Raw genomic sequence first — 21,650 nt, 5'->3', positions numbered from 1 at the left:
AAATGTGTTTTATCTCTCCACGGCAGGAATGCGTGCGCTGCAATGCACCTCATGTATCTCCTCCTCCCTGCTCCTCCCAATCTCATTTCCTTTTTTCCACCTTTTCTCACAGGAAATGGGTTTTACTTCTGCTTCCTCTAAGCTGCATGGGGTTTTGCCAGAGTTTAACGACAAGCAAGACTTTTTACTGGAGAAGTACAACACAGTTTCTTCACCTGCTCTGGTGCAGTGACAACATACTGTATGTGTATTCTAACTGGTGAAAAACAGTCAATGTCAGCATAAAGAGCCACACTGATCGGTTGTACCAGATGACTTTCTATCATTATGCTAAGATGCCAAACAAGCTGAGTAAAGTTTTCAGTTTCCCCCCCCCCTATTTTAACAGTTTATTTATTTATTGGCAATAAAAACAAAAAAAAACTGACACATGCACTGAGGTTATACTCCTAGAGGTACCAGTGCCCCCTCCTAAAAATCAAGAATATTTATTTAAAACCGACTGTAATACAAATGGGTGCAGTGGAACATAATCATCTATTTGCAACATTTGCACAATCGTCCTTCTCCTTTGCTTATAAACCTTGAATTAATCATCATGTTATTCATAAACCTATTTCTTATGTAAATCTAAATTAGTGATTGTGAGTATGATCTGTCACACTCAGTCTGTGGATGGCACTTTTTGAGTTCACACCCAATTAAAAATTGCAATAAAGATGATGTGGAAGAAGTTTAAAATAAGGCAGGAACGATATGAAAATTATGGGAGTAAATCAGATTTGACTCTTCATCCTGCTTTATATTTAGGTTGGATTATATGTGTTTTATCTGGCCTGTCAGGGTAACTCATGGAGTTTATGTCTGGCTCCCTCTAGTGGCCAAACATGTCCAAAACTGAGTGCAGAGAGAAAGAAGACTTAACATATTGGGACAACTTCCATCTGTGACCCCCCTCACGAGGTAACACTGATATGTTTGCACAGTGTTGCATGATATGAATAATAAATCTGGTGTTTGAGGATATAACCTGCTATAAAACCAGCAGAAAGTTGAAATAACGGCGGCTATTCTACCTACTTCCAGTTCTTGCGTCATTTGTTTTTCTGTGAATCCTTTCAAGATTCCAGAAAATCCATCAAAGACGTCTACACTTATAAAGCAGACGGCTACTGTGGAATTGGTAAAAAAAAAGATCTTTGCCTTTATCTTTATCTGTGAAATAGCTTCAGTTGAAACCATGAGTATTTGTCTGTGTCATCTATTGCTACTTTCTTTGCTCTTTGTTTACTCTGTCCTTAACACTTCCACATCTATCTGTGTGGCAGCCATGAAACGGACCACTGATGTCATTGTCCCGCCCTGTCAGCCCACCGCAGGCCAGTTGCTATGGCTGCTTTCCACATCATACAGAAAGAGGAAGAGCAGACATCTGGTTTTGCGTGCAGCATGATGTGTGTGTGTGTGTGCCTGTTTTTTTGCATGTGTGTGTGTGTGTGTGTGTGTACACACAAAGCGTCCGAAATACAAAGACAGACAAAGCAATGACTGGCTGAATTAGTGTAAGAGGAAAATGTTCAAACCAGTGTGTGGTTATACATGAGGCTGTATATGTCTGAAAACAGTCCAAGCTGCTGTCTCGGTACACTTTTACTTGTTGGAAGTGAGGGATTACACTTGTGGGAGGCTCAGTTTGTAAAGTTGGTAATGTTGCAATCTCAAAGATTGGTTGTCCTATCCAGGATGTTACACTGTGCAAGACACAGAACTTGCAGTTGCTTGCATTAGTGTGTGAGCATCTTGCATGGCAGTCATTGCTTCTGCTGTGTGAGTGAATATGACATATATCTTTAAGCTGCTCATGTGATACAATGCACTGAAAGTCCATTTTCCATTTTAGAACCATGATTCATGAACCAAGATGAAATAATCTCATCTACTGAGGTCGCTTTCAGTGAGCACAGCCAAACAGCAGAAACTCCTTCAAGCGCCGAATACAAATTTACACACGGGAGTCCAGTTTGCTGATCCTTGTCTCCGAGCTTCCTCAGGCAACTTATAAACAAATTTCACTTATATAGCACTTACAATGTTAATCACATTCACTCATTGACCCAACAGTCGATCCGTTGGGAGTCGTTTCAGTGTCTTATGGACTGACGTGTGGACATGGGGACGACCCTATCAAGCTGAGTCACAGCCACACCAAAAACAAAACTAACAATGTGACGGACAATCCCAAGAGCAACCTCATTTGGAGTTTGTATATTTTAAGCTGCAGTTAGTACAAATGCGTGCATTCAGTGTATATGCAAATAGTATATACAGAGAATGGATGTATGAAGTCACGCGACCTTTCCCGCTTCATCGCAGAAACATGGAATTTTATTACAAAAACTGCCTCAGGTGCATGACTCTCTTTTCTTGCGACCGATCCTTATTCAGGCGAAGAAAAAGCAAAAGGTAATGTCATGAGTTCCAGCAGTGTGCTGCTGTTTATCGACTTGTTAGCAGAGACCAAACAGTTCCTCAGTGATATCTCAGTAGGTGGTGCTTATTGTAAATCCTGAACACACAAAGAGGCTACATTTGGTCCCCTAAAAGCAGGAGCTATAAACAGACACACTCGGGAGACAATCTGGAGAATGTTGTCTTTATTACATTGCTTTGACTTGTAAGCTGCTAATCTTCCAGTCTAATTGTCAGCCAGTTTGTGTTCTGAGAGACCTGTGTAATACACAGAATATTCTTATTTTATTGTATGCAAATGGAAATAACTAATCTGGTGGAAGTTCTTCACAGGAAAAACAACAACTGAGTGTTATAAGATGTTTCCTGCCTTTATCCATTGTCAAACTCGATGGATGGATGGATGGATGGATGGATGGATGGATGGATGGATGGATGGATGTGTACCGAGATGATTTCTGAGAAACGCAGTTGAACCCAACACTGGTCATTTATAGATAAGATCACACAGTTTCAAATGAATTCAGTGATAATTTGTGAGTATTAACACATCTAACACAATGGAAATGAGCATGAGTGGCCTCCAAATTAAAAAGTTGCCAAATGAGTCAAAACAACAACAACAACACCAACAAAATCAAATGAGCAAGTCTCTGAGTGGGCCATTTTGAAAAGAAAACTCTAAACAGAACCACTTGATGATTTGTCAAATGAAGTAATGGTTCCATGGTGTAGTTTATATTATTTGAGACTTCAAATTGCCTGCAACCTGAACTTGAATCACATAAAGAAGTTGAATGGACAGTTGGATGGATAATATGGCCTTTAAAATACAGTCTTTTCATTGGAAATAGATAGAAACCTGTCTGGCTTCTTGTCTTTGCCACATTTAAATTCATTTTGAGCCGAGGAGCCAGACTGGGTCTGTCAGATGACCCCCAATGCCAAATTTGTTAGTTATTAATGGTATTCAGAACCTGTCTACTGATGGCACTCACATAGCACAATATTTAGACCCGACTCCATTCATAACGAGCAGCAATACCTACAGTAATATAGCAGTGAAATCCAACACATGGTGGATGGTGTGAAAGCTATCCTATGAGGGTGAGTTTCTGAAAACATGCACACAAAAGCTGTTTTGTTTATTGGATTGCATCTTTTTTCCCCCCTCAAAACTTGGGTTGTATTACCTTTAGCAAAACAGAAGTGGATAGTCAAACTAACTTTCATGTGGATTTATTTTCCAGAAGGTAAAATGTGAGACTATTGGCTTGAAAAGTATTTGTTTTCTTTCAATTGATTGCCTGTTTCCCATTACAGCCACAGGATTTATTTAGACTGACCACATATACGTCACGTTGCCCACCAGACAAAGTACAGAGTGTAATATATCTGCACTCAGTCCCTAAATGCCCCACAGACACACAGGCCCCACGGATCTCCAAGAGAAATGTGTTGTCCTGACTGCTGATGTGTGCTCCTGATCACACACTGGACCTGGAGGTCGGCATGAAAACAGACACAAACAGTCTCCCGCTGTGATAAACACCAAGTGGACCAGTGAAATTAAACCGTGATCTCAGGCTAATCGCAAAATTCAAATTCCCATCACACAGAGAAGATGCAGGGATGTGTTTTCAGCACTTCACCGTTTTATTTCTGTCCCCGAGTCGGGTCGTTTCTTAGCCCACGTTCACACAAGACTATTCTTTGATCCTTCCTGCTTTTTGTTTTGCGCACGATTAAGTGTCCTGGACAAAGATTCACACAAACGAATAAAGATACTGCAGATGTCTATTTTCTATCTCCGTGCAGTGTTGCGTACAGTTGCACAGTGTATGAAGGCAAATTACAGGTCGAGCTGGAGGCAACAACAAGAGGTGTGACGGGTTCCCTTTAAATAGTGGCTCCATGAAAACAGTTATTATTGTAATGACTATCCTCTGCAGGCTAAATACATTCACACTAATATACAGATGAAGTGAAGATGATAATTCAGCATGAACTATTGCTTTTGCTGCTTTGCTAAGCTTCCATTTTGCATTAAAAAAAATCTTTTAAATGAGAATAGATTAATATTTTTGCTTGAAGAGCAAAATGAAAAACTGAGTGCCACTTGTCTCCTCTGTTTATCCCCCGTCCTCCTGTATTTTCTCATATCTCCTCATAGTGACTTGGTGTTAGAAAGTGTGATTGACACATTCAGTGTGATTAATATTCGCCTGTCTGATTGATAGGAGAGCCGTCAGTCCTGACTCCATCATTTTGTATATGTGAAATTGTGGAAAATAAATAAATGAAATGAATTTACAAGTGATGCCAGTTTCATTTCAGAACTTTGAAGGCCCAGCATGAGACAGTCGGATGAAACAACTGCAAGTATTTGTATTTTTATTTTACATAATTACTTTTGTGGCACTGATTTTTTTTTATTCTGGTTGTTTTGCGTATCTGCATTGTACAGAGGTTGCCTGAAAAAAAAAGAAAAAAAAGAAAACGTAATCTGCTTACAGTAACACAATACTTAAAAAAGATGCATCATGTGTGTTGAAGCTGTGGTACAAACTTTTGCCATTCTCTACTTCTACACAAGCTTTTTTTTATTGACATAAATTCTGCTATAAATTAATTTATCTTATTTATTTTTATGAAAATGACATTCATGATGGTGTTATTCAGGTGCGATTTACGTCATAGCAGTTGTCCCCTCAGACTCAGTGAAGGTTGATATTGTGCAGTAAAACAAATACAGTAAAATTGAAGAAGAAGTATAAGATTGTTAAAATCACACAGACTTTGGGGAATTTTTTTTTCTTTTCTGGATGGCCACAGGGACCAGTGGTCAGTCCTCCCACAGTGACAAGGCCGGGGTTCAAATAACTATTGGGTGACATCTCACCAACCTGGCATAGTGGATAATTTACATTAGCATGAATGCATTTTCAAGATAAAAGTAAGTTCACTGGAAAGTTCAAGGATAATTTTGTCCCTTGAGTTCTGGATTGACACCATCCAGCATCTTTAGGGCAAACTGATGTGTGTTCTTGTCGGATCTGAGACCTTATTCAAATATCGTTGCAGTTTTTTGTTTGTTTGTTTGTTTGTTTTTAATCATGAAACACATGCTGGCCGGCATGATGTGTTCATAGACTCTAGGAACTGGGAAAGCTACGAGTTTGGAAACGTTCATATTGCCCAGTTGAGAGCGTTCATAGGCCAATAACAAAACAAGCAACATATCCGTACTGCGTTCTGACTGCTGCCAGATCATAAAGAATATACAAACAAGCCCGTAATAATAAATAACCAAGAGGGGGATGAAGTAACCCAATGGAAGCTATATATTTCATGTTCACAAGACATTAAACACATTCATAGTACCACACTTGCTTTGCTTTCTACTGTTAACACAGATTGCAGGATTTATAGTGACGCTCTGTTCACGAGGTGTTGAGAAGCAGTGTGGTAATTTAGTGCTTCAAGTACGAGGTTTAACTATTTAGATGAAAGAACTTTCCGTTTTTTTTTTCATGAACGCACCAAGTTTACGTGCGACGCATGTGGATGAGTTGTAAATCCTGCAGCACAAACGTCAACAGGTATGTGGAAAATACTACACCAAACCTCCAAATATCTGTGAATTTTACTACATGAGGTTCATACTCCAGCAAAGCCTGAAGGCAATATCTTAGATGTCTTTTGTTTTCAAAGATATTTAGTATTTAAAAATATGAAAGAGTTGAAACGCTCAAGTCTTCACGTTTTTCGATGTTTGTTATTTATTTGATAATAGAAACTGCAAACTAACAAAACATGAAATCCTGCCTGCAACACCAGAAAACAATGGAGATCAAAGAATGCAATCAACATTGTTTGTTCTTGTTTTGGAAATAGTGTCAAAATACTAAATCTCCCGTGAGTTTAATGCATTTAGTTTGCTGATTTAATTGAACCTTGGAGCTTAACAAGCTTCAATTAGGGGACTGTAAAGTCAAACATGGGAAGCAGAGCACGGAGAAGAGCCAGATCTCCTCAGGGATGGAGTATTCATGATGGACTATCTATTTGTTTCTCTTTATTTGACTTGAGGGGCTGAACTCAATGTGTGGTGCGCATTTTACACGTGGGGCACATTATACACAGCTTTCTTTATGAAAGGTACACACCGTTTTTCACAAGTCATACACTCTACCCGTTGGTTTCTTGCATAGCTACTCACAATTTGAAATCGTCTCATCACCTTCTATCTAAGCAAAACTTCTGACTTGAGGCTGGGCACGACCTCACAGCTTGACTTGACGTCAACATTTTCACAGCTTGGATCATAGAATCTTCGGCCCCATTTACGCGACAACTAAATCGAGTATAACCACGACTCTTTCTTCACATTTGGGGGGGTTTGTGCTGTTGCTGGTTTTTGTAAGGAGACCACCGAGACATGTAGGTATGTAACGTCATCAAGCACAGGACCAACACGGATGTCCAAGTAAAGCCATGATATTTCGTTCTCTGACACAGTGACAACTTTCTTATTGTGAACAGCAGCATCCAGCTCCTACTGAAGCTCCTCCTCTCTTGTTATGGGGAGGAGCATTTGCACCTGACCGGAACGCCAGGGGGCAGTGTTGTGCCACATTTCAATAAACCAGTTAACGAGACGACCAGTGAGCACAACAACAATGGGAGGCTTTTACGGCAGACAAAGAGATATTACTGCTTGTCCAGTGTAACGATCATCACTGACCAAGGTGTTGTCACTTGGAACGTTGTCGTGTAAATGGGGCCTGAGCTTCTTTTCACTTGAGCCCCAGGCCCCCACGTCACACCTCATCTCTATTGCCGCGGTTCCACCGTGCAGTATGTGCCAGGACAGGGCGGGTTTTCGTGCGCCCCCACTTACCAAAGTTATGGATGGTACCGAAAGGACCGTACCCAATGGTTTTTCGTAATCCCTTCGTTGGAGCACCTGGCACATTGGTATGGTTCTATGAAGAGGTGCTACAACGCAGCTGTCTGCTGATTGGTCAGTGACAATTGTCGCTCTGGACAAGCAGCAATTGCTTGAAGTCCACGTTTCCTTAAAGACCTACATCTGTATTCATTTCATGTTTCCAACATAGCACACTTGTGTTGACCTTTTGTGCTCACCCTTTTCTAACTTTTCCAAACTCTCAAACATTTGGGAGTTTACTTTTGGACTTGGGAGCAGATTTAATGCTTTCAGGGTACGGTTTCAGTGTCTGGGGTTTGTTTTCACTGTGCTTACAGCTGGAGCTCTAATGGTCTTACGTCTTGTCTGGTGTTAGGTTAAGAAAATATGTCGTATGCGGCAATATTTGCCAAGCAGCTGTGTTTGACTGAGAGAAACGCGCAGCTCTGTGAACCTGGCCTCATCAAACTATATTTGGATCCAGATGTAGGTTTTACACAATATCCTCTTGAATCCATGGCGCAAATCTTGAAGGCCTCAGAATAGCCTAGTGATATGTTAGACGTTAGATTTTGCATGCTGGCTGGAGTGCAACTCAATCCAGAAGCGCTATTATTTTAACAGTTAAAAAAAAAAAAAAGAGGTGGTTGCACTCTCATACTGCCACTGTGAGGCAAAAGACAAATATTGTTAGGACATTACGCAACACAGAGCTTTGTGCGGGTTGTTGCAATAAGTATGGTTCACGGTTGCCAGACCGCTTCATTTGTCTTCACAGGCTCTTATTTGCCTCTTCAGCACAGTTGTACAGCCAAGAGGATTTCTGGTCTGGTAATTTATTGATGGTTAGAGCAGGGAGGACGGGGCATTATTGATCTGCTGTGTAGGAATCAGGGCAGTGCAACTGCAGGCTTATCGGGAAACATTTTTTGAAAACTATGTCTGTTCAGATGGCAAGTGCAGAAATGCTTAAAATTATGTAGTTCTCATGTTTGGCCACCAGTGGGTGCTGTTGGTTGTTTTAGTACTTGTTCTGTTTTGTTTCTTGTTCTGTTTATAGAACGAATTTATTGTAGCCGGTCTGAATAAACCGCTGACTCAGGACACGTGTTCAGTTTTCTTCTCTGGTAAAGAATCCGGAGCGTGTCAGGATGAAGCACTTGTGTGATAAATTCAACACTCGCCGGTGATATTTAGTGTTTGGCCGATTGACGCTCATTACAGTAATGTTATACAATAAGCAGGGTAAGCATAAACAGCTGTTTCAAACTCACTCAAGTAGAAACTTGAAAACTTCAGCAACAAACACATTTTCTGTTGATAGCCAGCAGCTGTCTTGGCAGCAGTTGGAAACATTTTAACTTTAATATTTTTTGAATTTCCAAGAGCCAAACATCGTTGTGAGACAACATTTCAGTTTTAAACGAATATGTGGTATTCTCTACCTGTACAACTCAAACTGAATGCAGATTTAGATCAAATTAAACAAAACGGTTTTTTGAAGAGGAATCAGGTCGTGTTTATATGACAGCATTTTGAAGTGAAAACAGAAAACTTGCGCGGCGTTTTGTTTTGAGCGTCCGTGCTCAGAGCCACTGAAATCGCAACTGACTATAGAAACGGTAACATACGTAAACGGCTCCCAAGGTGGAACTTTTCAAAAAAGCTCCGGCTGCTTCTTACGTGTAAATGGGGGAAAAGACAGCGTTTCTGAAATGCGGCTACTGTGCAGGGGTTCAGGGGTATCGGTGTTGGAAAAAGATTCTTAACTGTTGTTTTGCTGGTGACAGAACTGAAAAAATAACCGCAGGATTTTAAAATGTGTCCAGTATGGCAGGTACAGATAAAGACAAACTGTAAGAGTTTAATCAGGCTTCACATGATCAGTGCTGCAAAATATAAACAGACTTAATCAGAATACGAACTTGCATGTCTCAAGTGATTGTAGGAGACGTACTCCTTTATCTCCTGAGTGCTCCTCTCCTTGTCCTGCAGATGTGGCAGAATGTGCTTTAAGAAAAAAAAAAAAAAAGGCCAGTAGACCATAAAACAAGCCACAATCCAAAAGAAGCAGTGTGAGGACGGTCCGAGTCAATGGGCTTTCTCCTGCTGTATCCGTCTCCGTCTGTGTTTACCCTGTCCGTCCACGTAATGATAGGGAATATCAGTAAAACTACCCCTGCTGCCTCCGTGCACGCTCTTTCTGTCTCCTCCAGTCCTGTTTGCTCTGCGCTGCTCTCTCCTGCGTGCAATGGGCCTTCACCACCGTGACACTTGTGTTTCTTTTCCAATTTCTTTACTCTCTGTCTCTCCCGGCTCAATAGCTTCAGGTATGAAATAGCCTGCACAATAGTTGCACTGTTCCAGCCTTTTTTTTTGTGATTTACAACAGGAAACACTTGTAATGCCGCACAAAGGCTCTGCTGTTGTCTCCACATGCCTGTGTTTTGTTTGTTATAAATGTGTTTCCCATCAGTTTTTGTCATTTCCCTGCACAATGCGACGGGACGCCTGTTCTCTCCTGCTTTTCCGTGCATATTTAGGCTCGGTGGTTTTAAATTGTGAGTCAGCAGACAGATCCGGCTTCTCCTTTTCCTTAGTGTTCTTCAGTGCGCGGACCGACACGAGCCGCCATAAAAGAGCCAGCGCTTTGTCTTTGTCAGTCTCTGTCTTTATAGTGTCCATCGGTGCATGTGTTTTTACTGGGACGCTTGTAAAACGTGGACAGACGAGCCGTTGGCGCTTCTGCGCTTTCGCTTACTTCATTCCACAACCGTTTGTAGGTGGGTGAAGGCAGGTGTGACTTTCATAGCTTGCAGCTTTGCAAACACACGCAAACACACGCAGATAATCACATATTCACCTCTGCCCCTATCAGTAAGTGGAAAGACTCCCGTTTGCCTGGGTTACAGGATATTCTGGGATGGTGTGTCCCACAGAGCATAAATATAGATGCCACACCCCCGGCTTGAAATGCATACACTCCCCCAGACGCGTGCTGTCCATCAGCCTGTCCATCCAAACAGAAATACCTCTCACCTTGACGTCTCGTCTAAAATAACGAGCGTTTTTTTTTTCTTTCCCCCCCCCCCCCCCAACACTGAACTATTTTCCTCCCCCTCCCCGCTCCCTGATTTGTTTTGTCACGGGGTCTTTAGACGTGTGAGACCGGCGGGCCTCCCACACACCCTCCGTGCCCTGCAGCGTTCCCATCCTAACTTTTCCAAAGGTTGTTTTCTGACAGTTTAAACATATGAGCTTGTCTTAAGCAGTTTTCCTCTGTCATCTGAAACCCTGCTTCGCAATGATAGTAATTACGCCCAAGAATCTGCCTCTTCAGCATGACTCCTGTACCAACAGTGAGTGTGCCTGGTTTTTAAGAATATGTATCCTAAAAGTCAGCGGATTGTTTGAAAAAGATAAGTTGATTGAACTTGTTTTATTAGTTTTTGTTTTTTTTAGCGTTGCAACTATGGTTTGTATAGCGTGGCGACCCTTGCAGTAAATTGGTCGAAAGATAACGCGGTGTTCACAATAATATCATTGTCTGTCTGACTTCTTTTACAGGATCCGCCTCATCAAATCACAGTAGACTCACAATAGACTCACTTACATGTGAATAAATAGAGCTTATATGTGCGTATACAGATACATTAATCATAATCTTGCAGGGATTGAGGTTGTGAAATGACGCACCCTCTTTGAAGCAGGGTGGGAAAGTACAGCTTTAAGGATTTCCTGGCTCATTTGTCAGTTTCAGAACTTACTGTAGCTGCATTGTATCAGGGGAGTTGAGGTTTTTAGCGAACTCAGGTGTTTTTTGCTTTAAGCAGTCAGCAAACTACGAACTACTGTTGTTAAAGTAACCTCTTAATATAAAATACATTGAATGAACTGCATGCACCAACTTTTGTTTTCAGGTTTGAACTCTTTAAAGGGGATACTTCAGCTTTTGGTGTCATTTTATACTGTTACAACTTACACATGTGGTTTATACAATTAGAAGAAACCAGGACAGCCACAATAATAGGAATTACCCCCAAAGTGGCCTGTAATGCATTACTTGTGTATCAATGGTGACGAGAACTCGTTTTTAAAGTTGATTTTGATTTGACACTGGATCCTGCCTCAACATACTTAGATACTCGACATTTATGTAATTTGTTCATTAATTAATTTTAATTTAGCTATAAGGACTTTTTAAACTACAGCAAAACTCTTGGTATGCAGTAAGTATGTACAGCGCACAGCCAAAACAAGTTCAAGGGGTTTTGTTCAATCAGTTAGCAAATGAATAAAAAACTTTTTTTTTAAAGTTTTAATATATTCACTCATTTGAATCATTTTCGGTTTAGGAATCAGATTGTCTCGTTTTCATGAACACTCTATAAATTGATTGGATTGAGCAGGGTTCTTTGATTCCATACATAATCCCAGACCCCGCTTTACATGGAAGATGAACCTTATTAATGTGATTAACAGAGCTTGTTGTGTTTAATTAGAAATTAAATCACCAAAGACACTTCCTCCTTTCAGAGGCGGACGGAGGAAAAGATGAACACACTGCAGTATAACATCAAAAGCAAAGACATTTTACGTTTCACTGTCAGATGTTGGACTATATTTTGCTCTATCTTTAGTGGCTTTAGGTAAAGCAGATCATTGATCCAGTGTTGCGTTATTGAAGTGCAGGTTTTTCTGGCCCTGTTGCTCCGCTTTTTGTAAACTAAAGGTTTAAGACTTTTAAGAGTCACTTTAACTAAAACGGTCCACTTAATAAGATAAAATAATAGAGAAACCTAGCTATCTTGAGAAAGAAGAGCCAAATGCTTAATTCATCCATTTTTTTTTCATATGTTCAAACTGTTTTCATTTATCACAACATATTTTACGAGATTTTTTTGTTCGGCAACCGCACCTAAAGCGCAACTTTAAATCTCTTGCTCAAGACACCATAGAAGTCATCAGCCTGTGTAACTCAACCTTTTTAAGTGGCCTCGGTTACAAATTATTGTAAACTGAACCAGCTCTGCTTCTCTATCCTGCTTTGTTGGCATCCAGAGAAGCTAAATAAAGCAGGATTTGGCTTTGCTCAATGAGCTTCCCTGTGAAAAACAAAGTGAAACCAGACCAGAGGCACATGAAAGTGTTTTACTCTTACCAGTTATTTTTACAGTTTCACTGCTTCTGTAACTAATTGAAACCATAAAGCACAATATCTCCTATTAGAAAAAAAAGTTTATTTTTGTTTTTTTGACAACCACACAATTCAGCAGTAGAGTGAATGAGGTGATTCACACCCATTGTGACTGTGCTCTGGCACATAACGCTCCCTCTTTGACGATTCATCGCCCTTCTGTTTACACCACAGCCAATGTTATCCAAGTGTTCATGACAACGCTTGATGTTGATGTTTTTTCTGCACTTCTGATAACCTGCGGTAGGTAACAGAGTCTCTTTCATGGCACAGGGTTAACGGATGAGGAGGTGGAGTGTGAGCCTGACTCACTGATTCTAAATTGACCCAGAGCCTTTTACACAAACCTGATTTTCAATGATGTTGATCACACAGCTTTGAAATAATTTTATTTTCACATCAAACATGCAGATTCTTATTTCGCTGTTGGATCCCACTGCTTTGAGTTGAATGTTGGAGGATAATCGATTTTCTACTTTGCTCTACTTTTAGGCTTTTGTAAAAATCTTAGTTGTTTTGATCGATTTGAACGTCATCGTGTGGTAATGAAGCTCACATAGGGTGATAATAATGGCGACCTTCAGTGGCTGAAATAATTTTGACTTAAACAATGAAGCTGGGATGTCAAATAGATGAAAAATGAATTAAAACAAACTCAGTCGAGTAGAGCTTGAAGTTTGGCTGATGGTTTGACCTGGCAGAGCGCAAGAATAACAAAGAACAGATGTTTATTTCAGTAAAGCTTTTCTAAAGGCTGCAAAACCCGTGTGGCTTCAGAAGTGATAGTGTTTTGAATAGGCAGGGTATTCACACAAGAAGGCATGATTAAAAATAATAAAAGTTTACATTGAACTTCATCTAAAATTCAATTTTGAGCTTTTGTAAAAAAAACAAACCCAACATTTCATTATGCATGACTATGTAGTGACACAAAAATGAAAGATTAAACTGTTATGTGTGTGAATCATGACCTACAATGAATTTGAAATCCCTGAGTCCCTTGTTCTGCTTTAATTGGACTATTTCTTAACGTTGCATGCATAAGTAAAATGCTTATCGAAGTAGTGCTAAAATCAAACTGCACAGCAACTGTGACAAATGAATTATAGTCCTATGACATTTGTAATGCAGGATTTTTTGTTCAATTCAGTTCAGTTAAATTTCATATCAAAACACTTTATTCATCTTTGAAAAGCAATTTATAAGGCATTCAAAGTAGGGAGACTTTACTTGACATGTAAAACATTGCAAATAACAAACTTGCACTTTATGACAACTTATAAAATAGCCAGTGCAACAAAATAGACAAACTGTCAAAACAAAAAGCTTTTGTTTTGTTCTGGGGGCCTATATACATGACATCAGTGATCTGAGAAACTGAAAATGCACATTTAAAAAAAAAAATAAAATTCGGAAGGTGGAACTTTCTGAAAATGCTGCAATGGTGTCCTATGGAATAGATAACACTGGACAATCCAGGCCAGTCAGTGGAGCAACAAAGAGAAATGGTGTCATATTTTGTCTTTGGGAAACTCGGCTCACGACTTGACTCGTGGTCCACAAGTAAAGGCATGCTGCCTTTTCACTTTTCATCAACAATTAGGTAATTAAACCTGTCATTCATTCACTTAGCGCGGCCAGGCTTTCATTTGACTGCACGCCAGCTTCCATTACTGATAATTGGTTGCTCTTCACTCGGGGAGAAGTCGCACAAATCTTCTTTACCGGGCTTTCCTCAGACTCACAGTGTGTCTGGCTCCGACTCAGGGAAGTCAAAGTGTAGCCCAACCCAAGTAGCACAGCCAGTCGGCTGGCACTGTATTTGTAGCATGATCTCATGCCCCCCCCCCCCCCCCCCCCCCCCCCCCACACCACCACCACACCTCATTGGGGAATAAGTGACTATCTCACAGCAATGCTTGATGGGAATCAGGAAGCTCCTCCTCGAGACACAAACACAGGATGTGCACAAAGAATCACATCACACTCTCCTTTATTTTCCTTCTTTTTACAACCCACTCAGTATCTCGCTCTCTTCCTCTTACACTCACACCCTGCTTTCACTTGACTCTCGTCGCTTTCTACCTATGCTTTACAGGGTTTCTTCTTCTACCTCCATCACCTTTCTCTAACACCCGTCCAAGCTAAATTCCCTTCCATTGTTTTGCGTCCTCGATCTTGATCTGTTTTTAGTAAGCTCTCCCATTGCAGTGAGGGATTTTAGGCTTCAGTGCACAAACGTCGACGTTGTTCTGAGGTTCCAGAGCTGCTGAGTCAAATATGTCCAACATTCTCCCGTGACTTCCGAGTGCCTTTGTGTTTCATGTCACCAACTGTACTGGCGTGTTTGTGTGGAGGCACATGCTGTCTTACAAAATTAGACTTCTATTCTGGGCCTTTGGATCGATGCCTCAAATGTGGCTGTTAATTAAAGTGCTCTATTGTTGATGGTCTCCGAGTCCTTCAGAGCTCCAGACAGTAGTGTTCTGCCTCGTGTTCACATTGCTCCCAAAACACTTGACATGTGATTTGTACTATATCTGATGAACCGTCAGTGAAAAAAGCCAGAGGGACTTGTGTTGCTTTTTTTTTATTTGTGTGTGTGTGTGTGTGTGTGTGTGTGTGTTTTCCATCGGCACCATTTGAGGAGGCCAAATAAGTAATGCGATCTGTATTTGTTGGAAGAGTTCCAATTCGGTCAAGACCATACATACAGTGCCAGAGAGAAAATAGGAGCCATCGAAAACAGATGTTCGCGATGGCATACATGTTTCATGATTGTTTCTGTGCTACTTACATCTGTTGTGGATCAGATCATTTTCCACGATGAGCATGTTACCGTGCATCCTACAGCCTCTTCCCACAATGATGGAGGATTAGCAACAAATCGACCCCGCATCAGTACATTTGGTACCTGTGTATCATGTCCTCCAGCCTCTTTCCTTGCTCTTCATCCCGTTCCAGCTGTTTCCGCCGTGCCTCTTCTTCCTCCAATCCCATTCCCTGAAGGAGCCATCGCTCCCGCATGGCTTTGGACTGTAGAGAGTGCAGAGGTTTGATCAAAAGAGATGGACAATGAGGAAAGGATGTCGTGCATATTTTTTTTTTATCACTGAGTAATTTCAGGTGGAAAGCATGTTTCACAATAGAAGGCAAAAAAATGACAAAGACCAAAAATCAAAGCTCTGTTTATATGTCATCATTGTGTCTTCAGCTAATGAGCTTGTGATCCATGGCTTTTGTTTGCCAGCCTTTTAGGCCTACACATCCTTGAGATGCTATTGAACCTGTGACCTGATCAATCAGGTCACAGCGACTTTTGACATTTATCCATTGAAATCTGACTTGTTCATCTTTGACTCATACATTTGACTCGTACCAGGCAACCTCACCTTTAGTCACCAAACTCTTACACTTTTTCTTTTTTATTGAGTGAGAGTGAATGTGTTAGTTAAATATGAGGAAATCTCAGTGTCCCTGAACAATCCTGTTGATGTCCTATGGATTGACTCAAAGCACAAGCTAAAAACAATGAAGCACTACCTAAACAAAAAAAGAAAAAGTAAGAACATGAAGGCACAAATGGATGAATGACAAAAAATTGAAGAAACACCAGTTTGAGCTTGATATGTCCATGTACCTTGGTCTTCCTTGGTTCTGCCCATTCTTCTGCTTATCATAATCTCAGAAAAAGAAGAAGGCTGATTCTCTTTTGACAAACCAACATATGACTGCATTTTGCCATATTGTTATGTTTCTTTATTGTTTAACTGAGCAATGTTTATGTGTCTAATGTCACTGTCTGTGTCTGGAACTCTGCTTTGTTACCACAACAGAGCAGAGCGGGAACACTTTGCTTCACCTCTGGCCGTTCGTTTGTCAGACCGTTGCTTGGCTGTAGGCCTTACAACTGACAATTGCCCTCATCCGGCCCCCCTCGCGAGGGAATACAGCACTCAAGGAGCGATTCCAAAGTATTATACCACCTGCTGTTAGAATGCAGCAGCTGGGCTCTTTGTTTGTGTGTGACGGCTTCACGCCTACAGTGCAGTGCTCATCTCCCACACTTAGATCTTCATTTTTTTTTCAGAAATGCCAGAAACATGAAGGTAACCATAGTTGTACAAATGGGTGAACAGATACATTCCAGTATGATTTCACAATCTTAATCACAGTCCTACAACCTCAGAAATACCTCCAACTTTTGTAGCAGCACACAGTCGGCAGCATTTTCATTTTTTTTACAGCAAAATTTGAAACGAAAAACAAAGACAAATCTCTTGCTGCACCGCGGTGAATAATGTTTTGCAGGATAATTTGGCCTCTTGTTTCCTCTGAGCATCAGCCTTTTTCTCATGCTGTTTAACAGACTTTCCATTTCCTGTTTAGCACCGACACGCAGTCACTAAGAGGCGCAGTGAACTCTTAAAGGGAACATTCGAGCCTTTAAGGAAGATGTTTTTTAATCATCAACTGAAATAAGATGTGTGGATTTTTTTTAACGTTTGTTTTGTTTTCTCAAATTGCTAAAGTATTTAACTCTTACAAGTACTAAAGATGCCAGGGGGATGAAATGCTCGTCATGATTGAACTTGGCTCCAAAATCCTGGCGGTGTTTACACGGCCCCAGACTCAGATCAACGCCTCCATTCTGAGAGGGTCTGAATGCCGCAGCCCAGAGGTCCTTATCAAATCTCTGGGCTCCAGTCTCCATTTCCTCTCCCAGGCCACTGCCTCTCTGGAGAGATCACTACAAAGCCCGCTTCATGCTGCCCGGCTGTGTGGCACTCAGAGGTAATGGCCATTAAATGAGACTGTATGAGCAGATGCTGATTGTATCTGGAGTTCGAGCCTGTTGATGTCGAGGGCTACTCTGGCCCTGTAGGTCATTGGAGGGTTGATTTCTCTGATACTACAAACCTATTAGCTTCCTTTCAGATGTTGTGTATTATCTTTCTTTTTCATTCATCTACTGTGTCAGATAAATGTTTACTTGGATAGTTGTTATGCTAGTCTAAAAGATAAGGAGTAGTGAATCCCACTTTCACTTGATAGTTGGCTCCGTTGACCATTGTCAAATATTTCTATGGATTTTAGAATCTACTTGGGCAGGGTGAAACAGACATTTATTATCTATTCGACATTGAATAGTGTATATGGATATGTACAAAACCTGCATGTATTATTTTATGTTTGTGTCAATATTGTGGTTATGATCTGCCCTATTCAGGCTTATCACGTAAATTGTAATTGCCAACCCAAATGAAAGCAATCAACTAAAGCCATAAACTCATAGCATTGCACAGCAGGTCATGACTTTTAACGCGCTTGCTAAACTGACACTGCAAATGATTGACAATAATTATAACAAAATTATAGCGCTAATTCTCGAGACACTCAGGATTTTGTGAATATTCCCTTGCCTTATCAGATTATATGTATTGTAAACGTCAATTGAAAATTGTATGAGTTGAATATAGCGGTTAGCCTTTGAATGGCATTAAGTAACGGAAGAAAACAAGCTTTTGTGAAGTGTCTGAGTGATTACTATGATTTCAACATGGTTTCATGTGTAAGAATGAGTTGTTGTAATCGCATTATTGTGTTTCGGATGCAGAGGGTTGTTTTCTCGACTGTAATTACTACAGCAGTCAGAAATGTCAGCAGTTTGTGTCCCATGTCATTTTTTTTTTTTATTATTAGCTTCCATGCTGTGTAACCCGTAGTAGGCCAAACAAGAAGCAACAAGGATGAAATGAATCAGCAGCACATTCAACACACAGTATGAACCGTATGTGAAGGTGACTTGGACACAATTTAGATAAGCTTGACTGTTTAATGTGCGCGTCGGCTCAAACCGTAAAAATCTTCCCCCATGAGGGAGACCAAGCCTCAGACCGTCGGCCCAAACTTCATTAACATCTTTACTGAACTGATTTTAATGTTTGACAATTTAACACGCAAAGTTCTCGTGGCTTTCACAAATGTTTTGTGCACATTTCCATGAGTGGGTGGTAAATGCTGGAAAGCGCCGCAACGTGGGCTCAAACGTCTTCGATAAAAGGTTCATTCATTCCAAGTGTGTTTAATGGCTTTAATTAGAGAAAGAAATGTGTTTTTATTTCCAATATTAAAACTGGCTACCGAGCATATCTGTAGCATAATGAGTACCCACAGCTCCCTGACCCACCCTGCATCTGTGCTGCATTTAGGTGCTGCAGGACTTTCCAAAGAACTCCTTTTGACAGTAAAGTAATTATGAACCAGCAGTGCAACTTGGAAACTGTTCATGAAATCCCCATTTTCACTGAGGACAATGCTTTGTTTTTTTTCCCAGCTTGTGTACAAGGTGAAATTGCTATTCTTTACAGTACTGATGCTTGATCGGGCTTTATTAAAAACGCAACGTCTCACAATCTGTCACCAGCTTGTCCCTGTTATTACTTATCATTTGAATGTCAAGTGTGTTTACTTGAAACAAAAAATCTTGGCTTACCGGTCGTGGCTGGCACCGAGTATTCAACGATAAATATGTGTGTGTGTTTTGATTGGAGTGTGTTTTTTTTGAAGAGAAGTAAACAGCCAGATCTCTCCTGCCCAGCCAAGGGAAACTCTGCTTTTACAGGTTTACACAACAGGAGTGCAGCAATTTGGATGTTTAGATGGAACCACTAAGTTTCTGCTGAAAATGCACGCGAGTTATTAAATGCACTCGCATTTGTACGCGGCACCATGGTAGAATGGATCATAACTCAGTGAAGCACACTGTTATTTTATCTCTCGGGGAGGTTTAGGGTCAAGGTAAGCAACGTGTTTTGATAAAAAGGAGGCGGAAGGAGCTAATTAAGAGAGATGAATGGGCCGCAGCGCCATCAATCATTTCTTTCTTTCAGACTTCTAACCAGATCCATTTACTTTACCTTCACCTTAACACCAACCTCATTTTATTCTCACCCCAAGTTCAATATATAACCTTAAACTAACAGTTACCCCTCAGCAAGACTCAATGCTTCATCTCTTTTCTCCAACTCGCAGCAAGCCGGGCACTTTTTGTCAGATATTAAAGCAGAAGCTGTGCCTAAAACAGTACAATGAAGTGATGTATGTCATAGAAGTCAGAAAATAGGTTTATAAGTCCTTGCGTACATGCAAGCTTTTTGTCACATATTCCAGCAACATCAAACTTTGTTTTAAGTTTTATACCACAAATCCATAAAACGTCTTAGTATATTGTAATTCATGTGAGAACAGTCGACCTCTACACTTCCATACTTCCTCTACTTTTTTTTTTTCCAATGTTGAAGACTTTAGGTCACATCCTTGTTCTTTTAATAGTGTCCTATAGGCTACATGTAGACATACTGATTTGAGCAGTAGGTAGGGATGGAAACTAACACTCACACATGGCAGACCACCGGATCCAGGCCAGCCAAGCTGTGGGAGCCAAGTCAAACAATTAAGGTCCTTGCAGTCCTGCTGGAGTGAGGACGTGCTAACATGATAAGTCGACAGTGTAAACTTACTGCCATGGTCGGGTTGGCATGCTGCCGTGCAAACATGATTTCACTTTCCATGTCACAGAGATGAATACTTGCTTTATAAGTATTTGTTTGTCCCACTATGTAGTCAGAAGTGATCCAGTTCCTCCACACTGTCACTAACTAGATTATATGCTGCTTATTTACAACATTTTTCTTTCTGTTTGAGAAAAATAAGTGGGCATCCACTTATACCCTGGACTACGCTACTGGTCAGTAGACACACTGACATGAAGAAAAATGGAAATGCTTGTTTGTTTGTGACGCATTGTAATTTTATTGACTTGGAATGTTTTTTCAATTCTGGTGGTTGAGTCTATAATATGACATGGCTCAGGTAGGTAAATATGGTGGGACACAGGAAGAAGCATGGCCCAGACAAAGGATGTATTTTTGATCCACCCTCAGTTGGACCTGTTCTTGCAAGGCCGGGTATTACATGATATGAATGAGTGAAGAAAGGGTGTAATTTAAAATTTACTTGATTAATTTGTACCTTCACACTTCACACCTCCTGTTTTAAACTGGGCACCATAGTGAGTTCCGATCACTGGCATACTTTTCTGACAGGTACTGAATATTTATAGGTTCAGAATGTAGAGAGAGGCAGAAGTAGCCGGATAAAAATAGAAGCAATGTCTGCACTGCTACGTGCGCCGAGTAGGTTGGATACATGCTGAATGAAGATAGCTTTGGAGTCGGACCAGCAGCTCAACAACTCTATTTCGAGAACTTATGCAGATAATGTATTTTACGTAAATGCTGTAAACCAACCTTGACATGTTGTAGCTGCAGCACCAGGTCGTCAAGCTGGCTTCTTTTGTCTTCAATTTCAGTTTGCCGCTTTCGCTTCTCCTGAAAGATGAGAGAGAGACAAAAAAAGACATAATGATGAAAATCAAGCGTGAACTCACAACAAATCTGAGGTCTTATACTGTCTGTGAAGACAAAACACTCAAGCTGCAAAAGAGGTTTGAGCACGATGCTTCACTAATGCGTGCTGCTGTATTGATTGAGTAGGTTTAGGGTTTAATTTTGATGCTCATCAACCTCTAGACAGAATCACTGGGGGCCAATCAGGGTTTACACACTCAAGTTTAGAGTAATCCAAGACTCTACTGCAATATACTGTCATACTCGATATAAACCGATAGAGTCTGGGTCAATCTACTCGTTGAGTGATGGCAGGATATGAAATTGTGCAGCAGAACAGTATATCCATCGTAATACAAACTACACTGTTTGTAAAACTTCTGAACAGACAGGAAATAAAATGACTTGTGTATGCTCTGGAAGGAATTGAAGTATTAAAGGGTTAGAAGTTAAATCTTCGGGGGTTGATAGTGATAGGGGCTCATAGGGGAATAAAGACAAGAAGGATTAGGCCTTACAGCCTCTAAATAGCCTTGGGGTTAAACTTGGGGTGGGGTGAAGTATCCATGTCGAGATAAATAATGTTGAGGGATGTAAAGAGTGGGAGGTTTCAGATGTGAGAGAAAGAAAATACTAAATG

At 40.7% G+C, this 21,650-nt stretch overlaps 1 protein-coding gene across 2 annotated transcripts in view; it reads right to left on the bottom strand.

Annotated features, from left to right (window-relative positions):
- palm2akap2 (PALM2 and AKAP2 fusion) overlaps positions 1–21,650 on the bottom strand; it is a 90,702-nt gene that overhangs the window by 45,312 nt on the left and 23,740 nt on the right. For both annotated transcript variants that reach the window (XM_080509744.1, XM_080509745.1), the window contains exons 3-4: positions 20,912–20,992; positions 15,514–15,635 (exon numbers count right to left, since the gene is read on the bottom strand). In XM_080509744.1, coding sequence (XP_080365870.1) covers positions 15,514–15,635; positions 20,912–20,992 — 203 coding nt within the window. The remainder of the gene's footprint in view (positions 1–15,513; positions 15,636–20,911; positions 20,993–21,650) is intronic.

The sequence above is a fragment of the Blennius ocellaris genome, assembly GCF_963422515.1.
Source record: "Blennius ocellaris genome assembly, chromosome: 15".
Lineage (NCBI taxonomy): Eukaryota > Metazoa > Chordata > Actinopteri > Blenniiformes > Blenniidae > Blennius > Blennius ocellaris.
The sequence above is the reverse complement of the archived record's forward strand: the minus strand, read 5'-3'. Positions and strand labels throughout refer to the sequence as shown.